This window comes from Halichondria panicea, chromosome 2 (genome assembly GCF_963675165.1).
Source record: "Halichondria panicea chromosome 2, odHalPani1.1, whole genome shotgun sequence".
NCBI lineage: Eukaryota > Metazoa > Porifera > Demospongiae > Suberitida > Halichondriidae > Halichondria > Halichondria panicea.
The window spans coordinates 8,364,389-8,380,709 of NC_087378.1; the positions used below are offsets into that span (position 1 = coordinate 8,364,389).

A 16,321-nucleotide genomic window follows, 5' to 3' on the forward strand; every position below is an offset into this window, starting at 1 on the left:
GTAACGAAATGGTCCTTTGGGCTTCTAGGTCACGCAAAACTTGCTTATAATGGTAATAATTATTGGTCACTTATATAGTGACGTATTTATATGGCTGCGATTTCTTCCATGCAGTATTTGATGTACAAAAACCAGTTAACTCCGAACACAGTAGATCCATGAACACCAATGCAACCATGTTTATTGTCACTTTGTACAAACAATTTCATTCTGATACATTGTGTCAATTGAATTTGCTATAAAAACATTTCTGTTCAGTTCAAGTTCTGTGCATGATGAACAGTGGGTAAGCCTCGACTGTCCCTGAGGTCATTAGATAATCCCTGAGGCTTATAGTCTCATGTCCCTCTGGTGTAACCATCATAGCAAGTGTCTTGTTGATAGCTTCTGATTGTGAGGCCTCCAGACACACACTCCTCCACACCGTCACAGCCTCACCGCCCACACTCACACTCACAATCGTCTCCTCCACTGAGTCAACGTCCAATCGAAATGTGCGTTTCTTGATACGAGACTTTTTGATTGTTACAAACTGTTGTGCAGTACTCAGAGCAGAAAGAGCTTCTTCCAGACTTTCCTTGAGGCCAGATTTGGCTGTAGGGAAAAATTATTATACACAGCAAATATGAAATGGTTTTCATAGTACCTGTTTTGGGTTGCAATCGTATTAGTTCTCTCTTGAAGACATCTCCGACTGCCACTTGGTCTTGGCTGTCAATGCCACGAGGCAGTGTGGTGCTCACAACCTGCACCAGAGAGTAATCATGGGCTGAACACTATCAATGTCAGCTACCTTCTTCCATGCTTCAGTTCCATCACTGACTGTCGCTTGTCGTAACTTTATCTCAACTTCAGCTCCATATCTCAGCTTTAGTCCAGCTCCTGGTGTGCATGTCAGGTAGACATCAGTTCTATCTGGCTCTCTGCTGGCTGGAGACACACCAATCAGAGACCACATCTCACTGGGCAAGCTGCTAGAGGGGCTGGCAGGAGAAAACACTCGCCATTCCCAGTTAGGCATGATTTTTTCTTGAGCGTTATTTTAGGGACAACTCGGCCTGGGAATCAAATTTGCCTCAATGCGGATTCTGCAATCTAATTGGTCCATTGATCGGATAAGTGTCATGTGATGGAGAAGCTATAGACTGTGTGTGTGGTTGTAATTGTGTAGATACCGAGGCCTTTCCCAGCCTCCTAGTACATTCGTAGGCCTTAGCTCTAGCTCTATACAGTGGTAGCGTAAAGCTGACTCAGAGCCAAGTCTTTGTGGGAGGTCCTGACTGAGAGTTCTTGTCGAAAGCATTGAAAGTTGTTTGTTTACAGTTGAAGAGATGAGCAAGGTCAAAGTAGCCGTCCGTGTTCGACCCATGAACAAGAGAGGTTAGTCTGCCTCCCACTCCACCACACACCACATACCTCACACACACATGAGCACTGTTCCATAAGACGTAGTGTCCCATACATGAACGTGGGATGATTATTGTTGTCCTCCAGAGGTGGATATAAATGCAGAGTGTGTAGTGGACATGGAGAACAGTCAGACAATCCTCTCGTCCCCCGGAGGGTAAGTATCTACTGCCTCCCACACAACACACACCTCACACACACACACACTCACACCTCACACTCCCTCACAGCTCCAAGAAAATACCCAAGGTGAGTAGTGTTAACCAAATACTTGAGATGCCTAAGTGAGTGCTTACATGTTCTGATCTAACACTTGCACACAACAGACGTTTGCATTTGACCATTGCTTCTGGACCATGGACCCCACCAACCCCAAGTATGCCAGTCAGGACACTGTGTTTGATGCTCTTGGTGTTGATATCCTTGACAATGCTTTCGATGGCTATAATGCGTGTATCTTTGCCTATGGCCAGACAGGTGAGTGTGTGTGTGTGTGATGTGTGTGATGTGTGTGATGTGTGTGATGTGTGTGTGCAGGCTCTGGCAAGTCGTACACTATGATGGGCTCTCTATCAGATGATGATACTAAAGGCATCATCCCTCGTCTCTGTGACAGTCTCTTTGACAGGATAGCTGAGGTCAGAGTGCACACACACTACCCATGTTCCCACTGTTAGCATAAGGAGGTGTTGGTTGTACAGAAACAAAACGCAGACTCGAGGTTAACGTTGAAGGTGGAGGTGTCCTATATGGAGATCTACTGTGAGAAGGTTAAGGACCTGCTCTCCCCCAAAGGGTACACACACACACACACTACCTGAGCAGCCAATATTGAGCTTGTGTTCTCCCATAGTACCAAGCACAATCTGAAGGTGAGGGAGCATAAGACACTGGGACCCTATGTTGAGGGACTCTCCAAGCTGGCTGTCGCATCATTCCGGGTAAGCTCCTCCTAACTATTGAGCACCTCTCACCACCGCACACAACAGAACATCAATGACCTCATGTCAGAGGGTAACAAGTCTCGAACAGTGGCAGCCACTCAAATGAATGCAGAGAGCTCACGATCTCATGCTGTCTTCTCAATGGTTGTCACGCAGATGGACTATGACCCTGCTTCACGTGTAAGTTCCTCTGCCTGTATAGAATGTAATCTGATTGGTTGTTTGACAGACGGGGCTTGAGAAAGTATCCAAGATTAGTTTGGTTGACCTTGCTGGCAGTGAGAGAGTCTCTAAGACAGGTGCCCAAGGATCCAGGCTCAAGGAGGGCAGTCTCATCAACCAGTAAGAGCTGTGTGTACTAGCCTCACACACACACACACACCCACCCACACCCACCCACACACACACACACATCCACACACACCCACACACACACACACACACACACACACTCTCACTCGCAGGTCCCTCACAACTCTTGGGCTAGTCATATCATCATTGGCAGATATAGTAAGTGACCCTTGACCCTCACACCTTCATTAACCACACCCCTTTAGTCGGCAGGCAAGAAGGGACGTAATGCATACGTTCCGTACAGAGACTCCACTCTCACATGGCTATTAAAGGTAGTACCAATGTCTGAGTATATCATTATGACCACACCCACCTATACAGGACAATCTGGGTGGTAACAGCAAGACAGTGATGGTGGCCACAGTCAGTCCTGCCTCTGATAACTTTGAAGAGACCCTCTCCACTCTACGCTACGCTGACCGTGCCAAGAGAATTGTCAATCATGCTGTAGTCAATGAGGACCCTAACTCCAAGGTATGTCTGTACATACAGCAGGGCAGTAGAGTGGCTTCTTCACATTTTTTACGCTGCTGCATACAAATGATGAGCTTTGATCTTATATATCTGGTTATATGTTACCTACCCTGTGTGTATAGATCATCCGTGAGCTAAGAGAAGAAGTGGAGAAGTTGAGAAGCATGATTGGACCTGGTGGTGTAGGTAGTCCTGGTGGGGGCACTGATCCTAAGGATATTAAAGATCTCTCAGAGAAGCTACGAATCAGTGAGAGTCTAATGGGAGAGATGACTAAGACTTGGGAGCAGAGGCTACAGGACACAGAACGTATTCATCAAGAGAGGCAGAAAGCACTCGAGGACATGGGAATATCAGTACAGGCTGCTGGGATAGGAGTGCAAAAGGACAAGTTTTATCTGGTCAATCTCAACGCTGACCCCTCCATGAATGAACTGTTAGTGTGCTATCTGAAGGAGGTCACACGTGTTGGTCGCCCTAGCAACGAGGGGACCCCCCACCAAGATATCCAGCTAAGGGGGTTGGGCATAACACAAGAGCACTGCGTCTTCGAGATAGTGGATGGCGATGTCTTTCTCACCCCCATCAATACTGCTAGGTAAGCTCTTCATTGTGTAGTCAAAATCCTGAACAAAAGCAAAGGCTATATCATTATAGCATTCCTAAAGGAACAGCCTTGAGCCTGTGACTTGTGTTCAGATTGTCCGATTTCAAATCTAAATTTGTAGCTCTCAGAATTACCTTTCCAATAGTTTGATTTGTTACTTTAACAGTTATTATAATAATTTACGCAACTGCATCAATGTAAGGATAGCATTGTATGTGTGTAGTACCTGATGTGTGTGATGTGTGTCTGATGTGTGTGTGATGTGTGTGTGCAGGACACTGGTGAATGGTCATCGTGTGACTGACAGAGTCACTGCTAAACATGGCGATCGTATCCTACTGGGAAACAGCCACTTGTTCCGACTCAGTTGCCCACGACAACAGATTGAGGGGGAGGGGGAGGGGGAGCAAGGAGATCCTGTCCAGCTCATGGACTATGAGGCAGCCATGAAGGAGATCAACACCAAGGAGCTGCGTGATGGTGAGCATAGTAGGCCCAGGCTGTACTACTACGCATGAGAGCATAATATAAATTATGTAGTTTAGTATGTCAAAACCAACACTAGGGCACCAAATATCCAATAAAGCTTCAATTTGTATTTCCAGGCTGAAAATGCATGAGCATACATTTTCAGCCTAGAAATACAACGTCTATCACTATCCGGTCACATTATGACTGCCCTCCCTCATCCTGTTTAACAGGAAGTGAATGAAAAACTAATACAGTGAAACCTCCATATAACGGACCCCATTGGGGAACAGCCTATTGGCCATGTACATGTATGTAACCCCCCTCCTCACACAGATCCTATGTACAAGAAGATGCAGGAGGACATGATGGCCAAACATGCGGCAGAGAAGGAAGGTGAGTACTAGTTAGTGTGTGTGTGACCACGCCCACTCCACTCACACCCACTCAGGTTCCCTGGAGGCACAGAGGGTCAAATATGAGGAACAACTGAGCAAACTACGGGAAAGGTTGGAACAGTCTACCGCGTCATCTCCGACACCACCCATCCATCGATACACAACGTGAGTATCACATGACTATATCACATGACTGCCACGCCCACCTATAGGCTAGAGGAAGAATGGGAGCAGAGGAATCGTGAGCGCCTCATCAATACTGTCATCCAGGCCAACCGTCTCACACAAGAAGCTAACATGTTAGCAGAAGCTCTACACAAGGACACAGTGTTCAAGGTCACTCTGACTGTCCCTCGGTCCTTCCTCAGCCCTCGTCAGACACTGGACTCTGATGAGATCAGCACTAATAACGAGGTGGCCATCAGAGTCCTACACAAGCAGCGAGGGACTGACTCCGTGTGGAGTACAGAAACACTTGAGGAGAAAGTCATCGTGATGAGGGATATGTATGAACGTATGGAGGAAGGGGGATCCCCTCTGGACGAAACCCTCGGCCCTGACCCATTCTACGATCTTGAACAACATGCTCTACTAGGAGTGGCTAATTTCTTCCTGGACTGTCTCCATCATGATGTTGCTCACGAATATATAGCACCCATTGTGGCCCCCACTGGAAATGTGAGTGCTAGCTCTAACCATTCAGTACAGTACCAGTCAACACTTGCTCTGTGTGTGTGTGTGTGTGCAGGTATGTGGTCATCTCAAGGTGGCCATTCAGAGAGTGCCTAGTAAGTGTGTGGGTGTGTGTGGTGTGCCCTCTTATCATCACCTCCTATTAGCTCCAATGCCAGACCGTGAGCTCGGAGAGAGTGGAGATGATGTGGACTATATGTATGTGGTTGAGGACAATGGAGACCTGCGCCCTGGGGTCACCTTCTCATGCCAGGTACCATCACAATCACTAACTAGAGACTCTAGTGTCATACTAGCCACTGACTATACAGATCAGTGTGCTGGAGGCAACTGGCCTGCCCAAGGAGTACTGCCATTATGTGTTCTGTCAGTACCAATGGTGGCATCAAGATGACCCTCTCATTATCCCTCCTCTGGTTACATCAGGTCAAGAGAAGCTCTCAGACAGAGTACAGAGATTTGAACACAGTCAGGTCAGCATGTGTATAGGCATAATTATGTTATGTGTATGGCATATGTTGTGTTGTATGTGTGTGCATTTGATAGTGCATATGCAGGCTTCAGTTTCATGATACACTGTTGCCCCTCTGCCAGGTGTTCACTATTGAAGTAACTGAGGACTTCCTGTCTTTCATTGATGAGTGTGCTCTGGCAGTGGAGGTGTGGGGACACAGACGCAGTGGCTTCCTGGACATGGGAATGGGGGCCGGGGCAGAGGGTGACCCTGTGGAGGGAAAGAGACACAAGTCATTCCCTGAAAAGTTAGTGTTAGTTATATACAGTAAACTATTACCTAGTGATATAATACACTGTACGGTATGTGTGTAGTCAGTGTATGATAAACTAAGCTACGAGAGACAGTGGTGCCAATCCTAGTTACCCTACCGGTTTGAACAACAGTACACGCTGTATGGTTGTTCAATCATTAATTTGAGTTGGCTCTGTAACTAGAGTTGGCTCTGTAACTAGAGTTCTAATGGTCCAAATTCACAATTCTTGATTTTCTGAAAGCTTAAAAGGAGCACAATCAGATGGTACATGTATGCTCAAATCCCAAATTTGGAACAGGCCATAATTTCCTATTTTTGGGAAAATGCCATGGACCATGGTATTTTGTCAAAAACAGGCCCAAAATAGACTTTGGATTTTAACACACTATCTGAAAGAACTCTCTCTAAGCTTTCAGAAAATCCTAAAATTAACGTTATTGGACCATCGTAACTAAAGTTACATGTATGGCCGTTCAAAGATGCAAAAGGTTCTAAGATTTCCCAGTAGGAACTGCAAAAAGGTTTTATACCTTGCAACAGCCATAACTTAATTTTGAATGGTCCAAATTCAATGATTTTATGATTTTTTCTGAAAGTTTAGAAGGAGCCCATTCAGATGGTATGCTCCAATCTCAAATTTGGAACGGGCCGTAATTTCTAGTTTGTATTTTGTCAAAAACAGGTCCAAAATAGACGTTTGATTTTAACACACCATCTGAAAAGCCTCTCTCAAAGCTTTCAGACAATCATAAAATTAACATTATTGGACCATCGGAAGTAAAGTTATGGCCGTTCAAAAAATACAAAGGTTTTAAGTTTTCCCAGTACATGTATTCTACCAAATAAAAAGGTTCTATACCTTGCAACAGAATGGTCCAAATTCAACGATTTTATGATTTTCTGAAAGTTTAGAAGGAGCCCGTTCAGATGGTATGCTCAAATCTCAAATTTGGAATGGGCTGTAATTTCTAATTTTTGGACAAAATTAATGCCCATGGTATTTTGTCAAAAACAGGTCCAAAATAGACGTTTGATTTTAACACAACATCTGAAAGGCCTCTCTCTAAGCTTTCAGAAAATCATAAAATTAACGTTATTGGACCATCGGAACTAAAGTTACATGTGTGTGCAATGAGTGTTATGATGTTCCTTTCTCTCCTCTATAGATGGAGTGAGTTAACCCAGCGACTAGAGCTGTGGGTTGAGTTGATGGAGTTGAGTGATCAGGGGGAGTACATCCCTGTGGAGATGCAGAGCAAACCAGAGGTGGTCACAGGAGGAGTATTCATGATACGACAGGGCCAGTCTCGTAGGATCAATGTAGCTGTACGCACAGTGTCTGGATCTGGGAACAGTCCACTCAAAGCTGACCACATTGACTACGTCTCCATGGGTAGTATCTATCTCAGAAATCGCTACGATGAAGCTCTTGACTCTTATCAGTCCCGTGATCTAGAGAGGTGGGCTTGTAATGATAGGGCTCCATTAATTCTCCCTCTGGTACTACTGTCTGTGTGTGTGTACTAGCTCACACTTAGTTCCTGTGTAATAATTATATGCGTTATCTTATGATGGCCTCCTCCAGACTGCGTAAGAAATGGAGTGATTGTCTGATGAACCGTCGTGAGTACCTCGACACAGAGGTGCGTAAGATCATGGAGAAGAAGGAACCCAACGTGTCAGACCTAGAGAGACAGAATGAGTTATTGGATCAATGGGCCATGCTGCAATGGCAGAGGGCAGCAGTCCTACAGCCCAAGGCTGGTAGTGGTGTACCAGGGGCACCCACTAACTGGAGACTAGTACCAGGGTTCGAGGCTCGTGTACCCGTTGTGTTCCTAGACCTCAATGATGACCTCTTGACCCCTTGTGATGATGACCCAGTGGGGGCAGTCTCGACTGGTCCATTGTTTGGAGAGAAGGAAGAAAGTATGATTGATCTGCCCATCATCAAGAAGGATGAACACACGGTACATTATAATTATAGGTCATACATGTACAATCACTGAATCTCTGAAAGCTTGTACAAGATTATGCATGACCTTTGCCCCCTCCCTTCCTCCAGAGGGAACCTCGTGCGACTGCCTCGTGGGACTCGACTGTTCACGATGCTAACAGTCTCAACAAGATCACTGGAAACAATGATAGAGTGTACGCCATCTTAAAGGTGGGTGTGGCCTTATCCCACCCCCCTGGCATTGTAGTGGAGCTGAGGAAGAGGATATGTCTCAGAGTGTACAAGAGAAGTGCTCTGGGTTCACTAATGAGAGCCTTCGCTGGCAAGGTGAGAGATTCATGTTAGCAGACACTAGCTCATGTGATGCTGTGTACAGGAGCAACGCACGGCGTGTGGTGTTATGTACGAGGTGGTGATGGGCATACCCAAGTCAGAGGGAATGCAACCACCTCCAAAGATCCCAGCCAACCCTTCATTTGTTGAGTTGCAAGAAGATGAGAATGCAGTGGAGAAGTTCAAGACTGCAATGACCTCCATCACCAGCATCCTGGCACTGGACAGACTGAAACAGGTCAGTAACGTGTGTGTGTGTGTGTGTAGCATATAGGCCGTATATGTATAATTATATTGTAGCCGTGGTGATTTCCTTCTTAATTACATGTAGCTTGTTTTGATAGCTAATCGTAATTGCCCATAATTATGGTAAAGACATTTTGTACCTTAGTGTATGATAACCACTTCCTTTGACCTAATGTACCTGTTGTGCAAGGGATGAATGATGTGTGACAGTTACATTAACATTGTGTTATTGTCTGTGTAGGAGGTTTCTCTGAAGGAGAAGTTGACGAGGAGTGGCAAGAGTCTGCGCAAGAGAATCACTCTTGGGGAGGCCACGGTAAGCCACACCCACTACCACACACACACACACACACACACACACACACACCCATACAGCCACAGTCACTGAGTCGAGCTGACTCTGGGATTATCTATTCAGGCAGTAGAGCAGAGACACCAGAGCCTGAGGCACCAATACCTGTGAGTGTGCATGTAGCCTGAGGCACCAGTACCTGCGAGTGTGCATGTAGCCTGAGGCGCCAGTACCTGCGAGTGTGCATGTAGCCTGAGGCGCCAGTGCCCGCGAGTGTGCATGTAGCCTGAGGCGCCAGTGCCCGCGAGTGTGCATGTAGCCTGAGGCGCCAGTGCCCGCGAGTGTGCATGTAGCCTGAGGCGCCAGTGCCCGCGAGTGTGCATGTAGCCTGAGGCGCCAGTGCCCGCGAGTGTGCATGTAGCCTGAGGCGCCAGTGCCCGCGAGTGTGCATGTAGCCTGAGGCGCCAGTACCCGCGAGTGTGCATGTAGCCTGAGGCACCAGTACCCGCGAGTGTGCATGTAGCCTGAGGCACCAGTACCCGCGAGTGTGCATGTAGCCTGAGGCACCAGTACCCGCGAGTGTGCATGTAGCCTGAGGCACCAATACCCGCGAGTGTGCATGTAGCCTGAGGCACCAGTACCCGCGAGTGTGCATGTAGCCTGAGGCACCAGTGCCTGCGAGTGTGCATGTAGCCTGAGGCACCAGTACCCGCGAGTGTGCATGTAGCCTGAGGCACCAGTACCCGCGAGTGTGCATGTAGCCTGAGGCACCAGTGCCTGCGAGTGTGCATGTAGCCTGAGGCACCAGTACCCGCGAGTGTGCATGTAGCCTGAGGCACCAGTACCCGCGAGTGTGCATGTAGCCTGAGGCACCAGTGCCTGCGAGTGGGTAACTATTGCTTCCTTAATGTTTTTGTCATAATTACTTCATTCAATTTTCAATTTATTTTATTTTATAATTACATCGCTCTCATTTTATCCATCTCGTGTGCAGGAAGAGGCGGAGATTATGGCTGATAATGAGGATGAACCCATCACAATATTAGCCCCGCCCATTAACCAGGGGGAGGAGCCAGCGACAGTGGGTGTGTCCACTGTGTCATTAAGCAGTTCCCCTGTGGGAGGAGAGGGAGAGCTAGAGGCCATCCCAGAGGAGGCTCTAGAAGTAGGCACTGAGAAAGGTATTGCATGTAAGTGTACTCTCGGACACCTTGTTTCATTTGACCTTTGATCTCTATAGCGGGTGGTGGTCTGGATGCTATACCAGAGGAGGGGACTTCCCCTCACACACCTGTCATTGAAGAAGTGATCACACCCACCATTAAGATAGAGGACAGTAGTCCAATTCACAAGCTAATGGATGAACCTCGACCCCCTGAACCAGAGGACACAGCACAAGAGCCATCAGAGGGGACGTCCCCTAATGAAGGGACTTCCCCTGTACCACCAGAGGACACCGTGACACTCGAGACTAGGCCATCAGAACCATCACCTGAACCACTAGAAGACCACACCCCCTCAACCCTTGACCCCGTGAGTAGTACTAGACTATCGTGTTTAGGCGACATTCTAAATATGAATTTGGTCCAATTATTAGTACCATAATGTTTTGCTGCCTCATAGTAATCATGGCCTGTCTTACAGAGCTCTGAGGATCAGGCTAGTACCAAGAGTGAGGAGACCACACCCATATCTGAACTGAGACGTTCCTCTGAGTTAATCGCACCCATCTCGGAGTTAACCACACCCATCTCTGAGTCAAGACGTTCCTCTGAAGGTGACATCTTGACTACCAAAACAAGTGTCAAGAAGAAGGGGAGTAGTCAGCCAGGGAGTCCAAAGGTCAAACGAGCTGCCTCCCCCACTCCTAGCACCAGCTCCGAAAGCTCTAGTATTGCTGAGTCAGCAACTCCAACTAAACCACCCCCTCCGCCTTGCATTGTTGGAGAAAAGGTAGTGTGTCCTGTTGTGTCATGTGATCATCATGTGATGTTGTGTCGTGTGATAGGTGATGGTGGATCTATCCAGTGGATTCAAACCAGGCACTGTCAAGTTTGTTGGAGAGACAGAGTTCCAGCCGGGAGAATGGATCGGTGTGGCCCTGGACAGACCTTTAGGTGAGCGGGGAGGGACTTCAGTCTTCAATTCATTGTGTATCCAAACTAATGTCTAATTTGTGTTCAGATTGTCCAATTTCAAGATGCATTCAATAGCTCTGCACTCCAACTAGTCTGCTGCTTGGCCGGGTTAATCATCACATGACTATTGTCCCTCCTTGCAGGCAAACACAATGGCACGGTGAAGGGGGTCAAGTACTTCAAGTGCAAGGACAAACACGGACAGTTCGTGAGAGCTAGCAAGATTCTCCACAACTCAACTGGTGGGTCGCCCACGACAACCGGACGTACATCATTGGGCAAGTCAGCAAGTCCACTCACATCCGCTCGCAAGATCTCCTCTAATCCTAGTCTCCACACACGAACTTCTTACACTAGCGGAACTCGTCGAACAGGCTTAGGCCCTAAACGATAGCTAGCTTTACACTCTGTCTGTCTGTATGCGTGTGACCTAGAGCTCTGTGTACTGTGCCGTCTTAGAACTATTATAACAATTTATATAGTACAAGATTTATTTATTTTCATGAAAAATGAACTGTCATGGTTGCTATCATGGTTGCTATGAACCTTTATGTCAAATTTGTTTGGTAAAGGGTCATCAGTATTATGGTGTGGTGTGGGTGGTCGTTACTGAGGATACATGCATTCTTACATGCAGTGAGGGTGGTGTGGGCGGAGCTACTAACCGACTGTGGAGAAGCCCATGGTCTGAGGCCAAAAAAGGACAAATTAGGGCCCCAATGAAATTTTGGATTGAAACACATCATTTGAAAGGTAATTTTTTAAGCTTTCAGAAAATCATAAAATGTTGACACCCTCTGTTTAATTAATGATTTTGGGAATCTTTCAGCTGCCATAACATGAATTCTTTGGATCAAAAATAAAGGTTTTTTTGAAAGCTTAGAAAGAGACCTTTCAAATGGTACCATCAAAGTTGATATTCGAGAGATAAAAGTATTTGACAATTTGGAATTGAACCCACTCACGGGAACGCAAAACTATTGCTGGTGAATTGAACCCACTCACGGGAATGCAAAACTATTGCTGGAACGCAAAACTATTGGCTAGTGAATTGAACCCATTCATGGGAACGCAAAACTATTGCTAGTGAATTGAACCCACTCACGGGAACGCAAAACTATTTTCATTGTACTGAAGTTATGGCTGTTGAAAGACACCCCCCCCCCCCCCTCCGTTTAATTAATGATTTTGGGAATCTTTCAGCTGCCATAACTTAAATTCTGTGGATCGAAAATTAAAAATTTTATGTTTTTCTGAAAGCTTAGAAAGAGACCTTTCAAATGGTACCATCAAAGTTGATATTGGAGAGATAAAATTATTTGCCAATTTAGCCGAACCATGGATTATATATAGCCCATGGTACGAGGCCGAAAAATGACAAATTAGGGCACGGACGAAATTTTGAATTGAAACACATCATTTGAAAGGTATTTTTCTAAGCTTTCAGAATATCATAACATTTTTGACATTGGATCAACTGTACTCAAGTTATGGCTGTTGAAAGACATCCCCCCTCCGTTAAATTATTATGATTTGGGGAATCTTTCAGCTGCCATATCTTCAATTCTGTGGATCGAAAGTCTAAAATGTTATGTTTTTCTGAAAGCTTAGAAAGATACCTTTCAAATGGTACCATCAAAGTTGATATTCGAGAGATAAAAGTATTTGACAATTTGGAATTGAACCCACTCACGGGAACGCAAAACTATTGCTGGTGAATTGAACCCACTCACGGGAATGCAAAACTATTGCTGGAACGCAAAACTATTGGCTAGTGAATTAAACCCACTCATGGGAACGCAAAACTATTGCTAGTGAATTAAACCCACTCACGGGAACGCAAAACTATTTTCATTGTACTGAAGTTATGGCTGTTGAAAGACACCCCCCCCCCCTCCGTTCAATTAATGATTTTGGGAATCTTTCAGCTGCCATAACTTAAATTCTGTGGATCGAAAATCAAAAATTTTATGTTTTTCTGAAAGCTTAGAAAGAGACCTTTCAAATGGTACCATCAAAGTTGATATTGGAGAGATAAAATTATTTGCCAATTTAGCCGCACCATGGTCCGAGGCCGAAAAATGACAAATTAGGGCACGGACGAAATTTTGGATTGAAACACATCATTTGAAAGGTATTTTTCTAAGCTTTCAGAATATCATAACATTTTTGACATTGGATCAACTGTACTCAAATTATGGCTGTTGAAAGACACCCCCCCCCCCCCCCCCCTCCGTTAAATTATTATGATTTGGGGAATCTTTCAGCTGCCATAACTTCAATTCTGTGGATCGAAAGTCTAAAATGTTATGTTTTTCTGAAAACTTAGAAAGAGACCTTTCAAATGGTACCATCAAAGTTGATATTCGAGAGATAAAGTATTTGACAATTTGGAATTGAACCCACTCACGGGAACGCAAAACTATTGCTGGTGAATTGAACCCACTCACGGGAATGCAAAACTATTGCTGGAACGCAAAACTATTGGCTAGTGAATTGAACCCACTCATGGCAACGCAAAACTATTGCTAGTGAATTGAACCCACTCACGGGAACGCAAAACTATTTTCATTGTACTGAAGTTATGGCTGTTGAAAGACACCCCCCCCCCCCTCCGTTTAATTAATGATTTTGGAAATCTTTCAGCTGCCATAACTTAAATTCTGTGGATCGAAAATCAAAAATTTTATGTTTTTCTGAAAGCTTAGAAAGAGACCTTTCAAATGGTACTATCAACTTTATTGGAGAGATAACAATTTAGCCGTACCATGGATTATAGCCCATGGTCCGAGGCCGAAAAATGACAAATTAGGGCACGATGAAATTTTGGAAAGCCACAAGACATAATATAAAGGAGATTTTTAACACATCATCTGAAAGCCTTTTTCTCTAAATTATCGTTATTGGACGGTTATCGTTATCGTTATCGGTTATCGTTATCGTTATTGGACGGTGGGTGTATGTGGAACACGTATAGTACAATATCGTTTTGGAGGAAGGGGTTATTGGTAATTTCTGGTTATATGAACTCAAGTTATGGCCAATCAAATATTCATTGCATAAAATTGCATGTTTTATAACTGCATAATTATATTGCTACTGTTCAAATACGAGAGTGAGTGGCTAGCCCAATACAGCAGTTAGTTTGTCTCCTCCCAGGACTGCTAGGTAGAGGGCAACACTTCCATTCATGACGAACCCAAGCAGACCAAAGCTAGCGTATCCCACCATGGAGTACATGTATCCTCCCAGAGTAGGGGACACAGTGCGTATGATGGAGTGAGTGGCCATGCTCAAACCAAGGGATGTCCCAGTAGCTGTCTCTGGTACACTCTTAGTGATGGTACTGCTGGCTATGGTGTTGAGTAGGGCTCCAGACATGACCATGGGGATCATAACCAAACACAGCATCACTATTGTATTAGCAAAACTCTGAGAGGGGGTGGCAGTAACCATGGTAACATGTAATATAGAGAGGGTGTGGCTTACTAGTAGAAGATAGGAGAGAGTCATGACAGCAATGGATAGTCTGAGCAAGACACTGTCACTCAATCTCTTGGAGAAGTAGCCCACACCAAAGCCTTGCATGATCTACACAACCAATGTAATTAGAGCACACACATTGAGTGGGTGGGGTGGTTACCATGGTGAGGACGCCCACATAACTGAGCAATCGTCCATTGGACTCGGGAGTGAGCTCAAACCTCTCTAGGTTGACCATAGTGAACATGGCATGGAAGACCCCTGCTGGTACACCCACTGCTGCCTTGAGCACCACAATGAAGAGCACAGAGGGTATCTTGAGTAGAGAGAGAATGGCTGACAAGTCCAACACTCCACCAGAGTCTGCACCAGACAACAACAACTATAATAGCCCTCCCTCCTCATACTGACAGCATCATTATGCACACACAGGATGTACTATAACGTATATGCTTCTTACATGCTTGAGATTGGAATATTTCAATCACAACACATCATTAGCTAAGGGCTACACTAACTATTGCTGTCCAAGTGACTACCTGTGAAGACCCTATAATTGTGTATATAATGCAGGCAGGTAGGTAACTCACTCACCGTGCACTTTGGTATCAGAGCGAGATATCTTAGCTTGGTCTTTGGTAGTGGCTGGAATAAAGGCTAGCACTGTTGCCATAGAGACAAGGCACAGACCTGCGGCCACAGCTGCGGCAGAATTCATAGAGAACCATGTTACTATATAACCTCCGAGCGTTGGCCCGACAACCATCCCTACTCCATAAGACACACTCAGCTTGCCCAGAGCATCAGCTCGTTGCTTAGCAGAGGACACATCCGTCATGACCATCTGGGCACCTATACCACACAACATGTCATCAGTTAGTTCCTAGAGGCATCATGCTTGTGGATTTAGGGGTTTGTATATTGTACCAGACAGATAGTTTTGGTTACATTAGCATTGAGGGACATTGTTAGAATGGTGTCACGTAACTATGTATGCACACACACACACACACACACACACACACACACACACACACACACACACACACACACACACACACACACACACACACACACACACACACACACACACACACACACACACACACACACACACACACACACACACACACACACACACACACACACACACACACACACACACACACACACACACACACACACACACACACACACACACACACACACACACACACACACACACACACACACACACAGTATCATGGACACTACATGAGGATCATACCGTGCATGGCGTGCATCATGAAAGCAAATATCCTGGACAGAAACAGAGCAGGTATAGAGTGGGCCAACGCCAGAGTGAGGTATGAGAGGAGGGAGGAGAAGAAGGCTACCAGCAGAGCAGAGCGAGCTCCAAACAGATCACCAAACCGACCAAATATTGGCCCTCCTAGCAACATGGCGACTGCAAACACTGTCTCCATATAGCCGAACATGACAGGGTCTGCCCCGAGGCTCTTGGACAGGAACTAGGGGAGGGGGGGGGGGGGGGGTGAGATACAGAGACTAGGTATCAGGGTACACTCACTGGCATCACTCCAACTTGAATCCAGAAGGCAGTTGAGTACATGAAGATGAGGGAATGCGTGAGGATGGCCATCTTAGTGTAGAGAGGGGAGACTGGCTCCTCTGTTGGAGGAGCGCCATGCTTGACGGGAGAGTCACTGCGCTGCTTCATATTCATGTTCACTATCAATGGTCGACTAACTAACTTC

At 45.8% G+C, this 16,321-nt stretch overlaps 3 protein-coding genes across 3 annotated transcripts; 1 reads left to right on the forward strand and 2 right to left on the reverse strand.

Annotated features, from left to right (window-relative positions):
• Positions 1-135: 135 nt before the first annotated feature.
• Positions 136-1,061, reverse strand: LOC135330845 (uncharacterized). The gene is made up of 3 exons (XM_064525788.1): positions 794-1,061; positions 647-746; positions 136-594 (listed from the first exon to the last, which is right to left on the reverse strand). The coding sequence occupies exons 1-3, from the start codon at positions 1,019-1,021 to the stop codon at positions 260-262; spliced, it is 663 nt and encodes a 220-aa protein (XP_064381858.1). The 5' UTR covers positions 1,022-1,061; the 3' UTR covers positions 136-259.
• A 57-nt stretch (positions 1,062-1,118) lies between these two features.
• Positions 1,119-11,643, forward strand: LOC135330808 (kinesin-like protein KIF13B). Its single transcript, XM_064525744.1, has 32 exons — positions 1,119-1,380; positions 1,495-1,564; positions 1,638-1,656; positions 1,734-1,884; positions 1,945-2,045; positions 2,109-2,203; positions 2,261-2,348; positions 2,397-2,531; positions 2,581-2,693; positions 2,816-2,861; positions 2,909-2,977; positions 3,027-3,179; positions 3,302-3,777; positions 4,061-4,266; positions 4,591-4,650; positions 4,706-4,817; positions 4,865-5,330; positions 5,401-5,440; positions 5,492-5,598; positions 5,657-5,818; positions 5,940-6,106; positions 7,282-7,575; positions 7,701-8,085; positions 8,181-8,399; positions 8,449-8,643; positions 8,893-8,967; positions 9,027-9,110; positions 9,938-10,133; positions 10,184-10,476; positions 10,588-10,896; positions 10,952-11,060; positions 11,225-11,643. Exons 1-32 carry the CDS (start codon positions 1,332-1,334, stop codon positions 11,473-11,475), a joined length of 5,295 nt encoding a protein of 1,764 aa, XP_064381814.1. The 5' UTR covers positions 1,119-1,331; the 3' UTR covers positions 11,476-11,643.
• Positions 11,644-14,115: 2,472 nt separating this feature from the next.
• LOC135330823 (solute carrier family 22 member 18-like) lies at positions 14,116-16,290 on the reverse strand. The gene is made up of 6 exons (XM_064525764.1): positions 16,135-16,290; positions 15,832-16,075; positions 15,159-15,416; positions 14,725-14,927; positions 14,571-14,672; positions 14,116-14,513 (listed from the first exon to the last, which is right to left on the reverse strand). Exons 1-6 carry the CDS (start codon positions 16,288-16,290, stop codon positions 14,205-14,207), a joined length of 1,272 nt encoding a protein of 423 aa, XP_064381834.1. The 3' UTR covers positions 14,116-14,204.
• Between the last annotated feature and the right edge of the window lie 31 nt (positions 16,291-16,321).

Excerpts from the sequence above, each read along its gene's own strand:
- LOC135330823 (XM_064525764.1), bottom strand. The coding sequence starts at position 16,290 with ATGAATATGAAGCAGCGCAGTGACTCTCCCGTCAAGCATGGCGCTCCT. Across the intron at positions 16,076-16,134 it reads TTCAAGTTGGAGTGATGCCA|TTCCTGTCCAAGAGCCTCGG; the intron begins GTGAGTGTACCC and ends CCCCTCCCCTAG. Across the intron at positions 15,417-15,831 it reads CATGATGCACGCCATGCACG|GTGCCCAGATGGTCATGACG; the intron begins GTATGATCCTCA and ends TGTGTGGTATAG.
- LOC135330808 (XM_064525744.1), top strand. The coding sequence starts at position 1,332 with ATGAGCAAGGTCAAAGTAGCCGTCCGTGTTCGACCCATGAACAAGAGA. Across the intron at positions 2,532-2,580 it reads ACTATGACCCTGCTTCACGT|ACGGGGCTTGAGAAAGTATC; the intron begins GTAAGTTCCTCT and ends GTTGTTTGACAG. Across the intron at positions 8,400-8,448 it reads TGAGAGCCTTCGCTGGCAAG|GAGCAACGCACGGCGTGTGG; the intron begins GTGAGAGATTCA and ends TGCTGTGTACAG.
- LOC135330845 (XM_064525788.1), bottom strand. The coding sequence starts at position 1,021 with ATGCCTAACTGGGAATGGCGAGTGTTTTCTCCTGCCAGCCCCTCTAGC. Across the intron at positions 747-793 it reads GAACTGAAGCATGGAAGAAG|GTTGTGAGCACCACACTGCC; the intron begins GTAGCTGACATT and ends TCTCTGGTGCAG. Across the intron at positions 595-646 it reads ACGATTGCAACCCAAAACAG|CCAAATCTGGCCTCAAGGAA; the intron begins GTACTATGAAAA and ends TTTTCCCTACAG.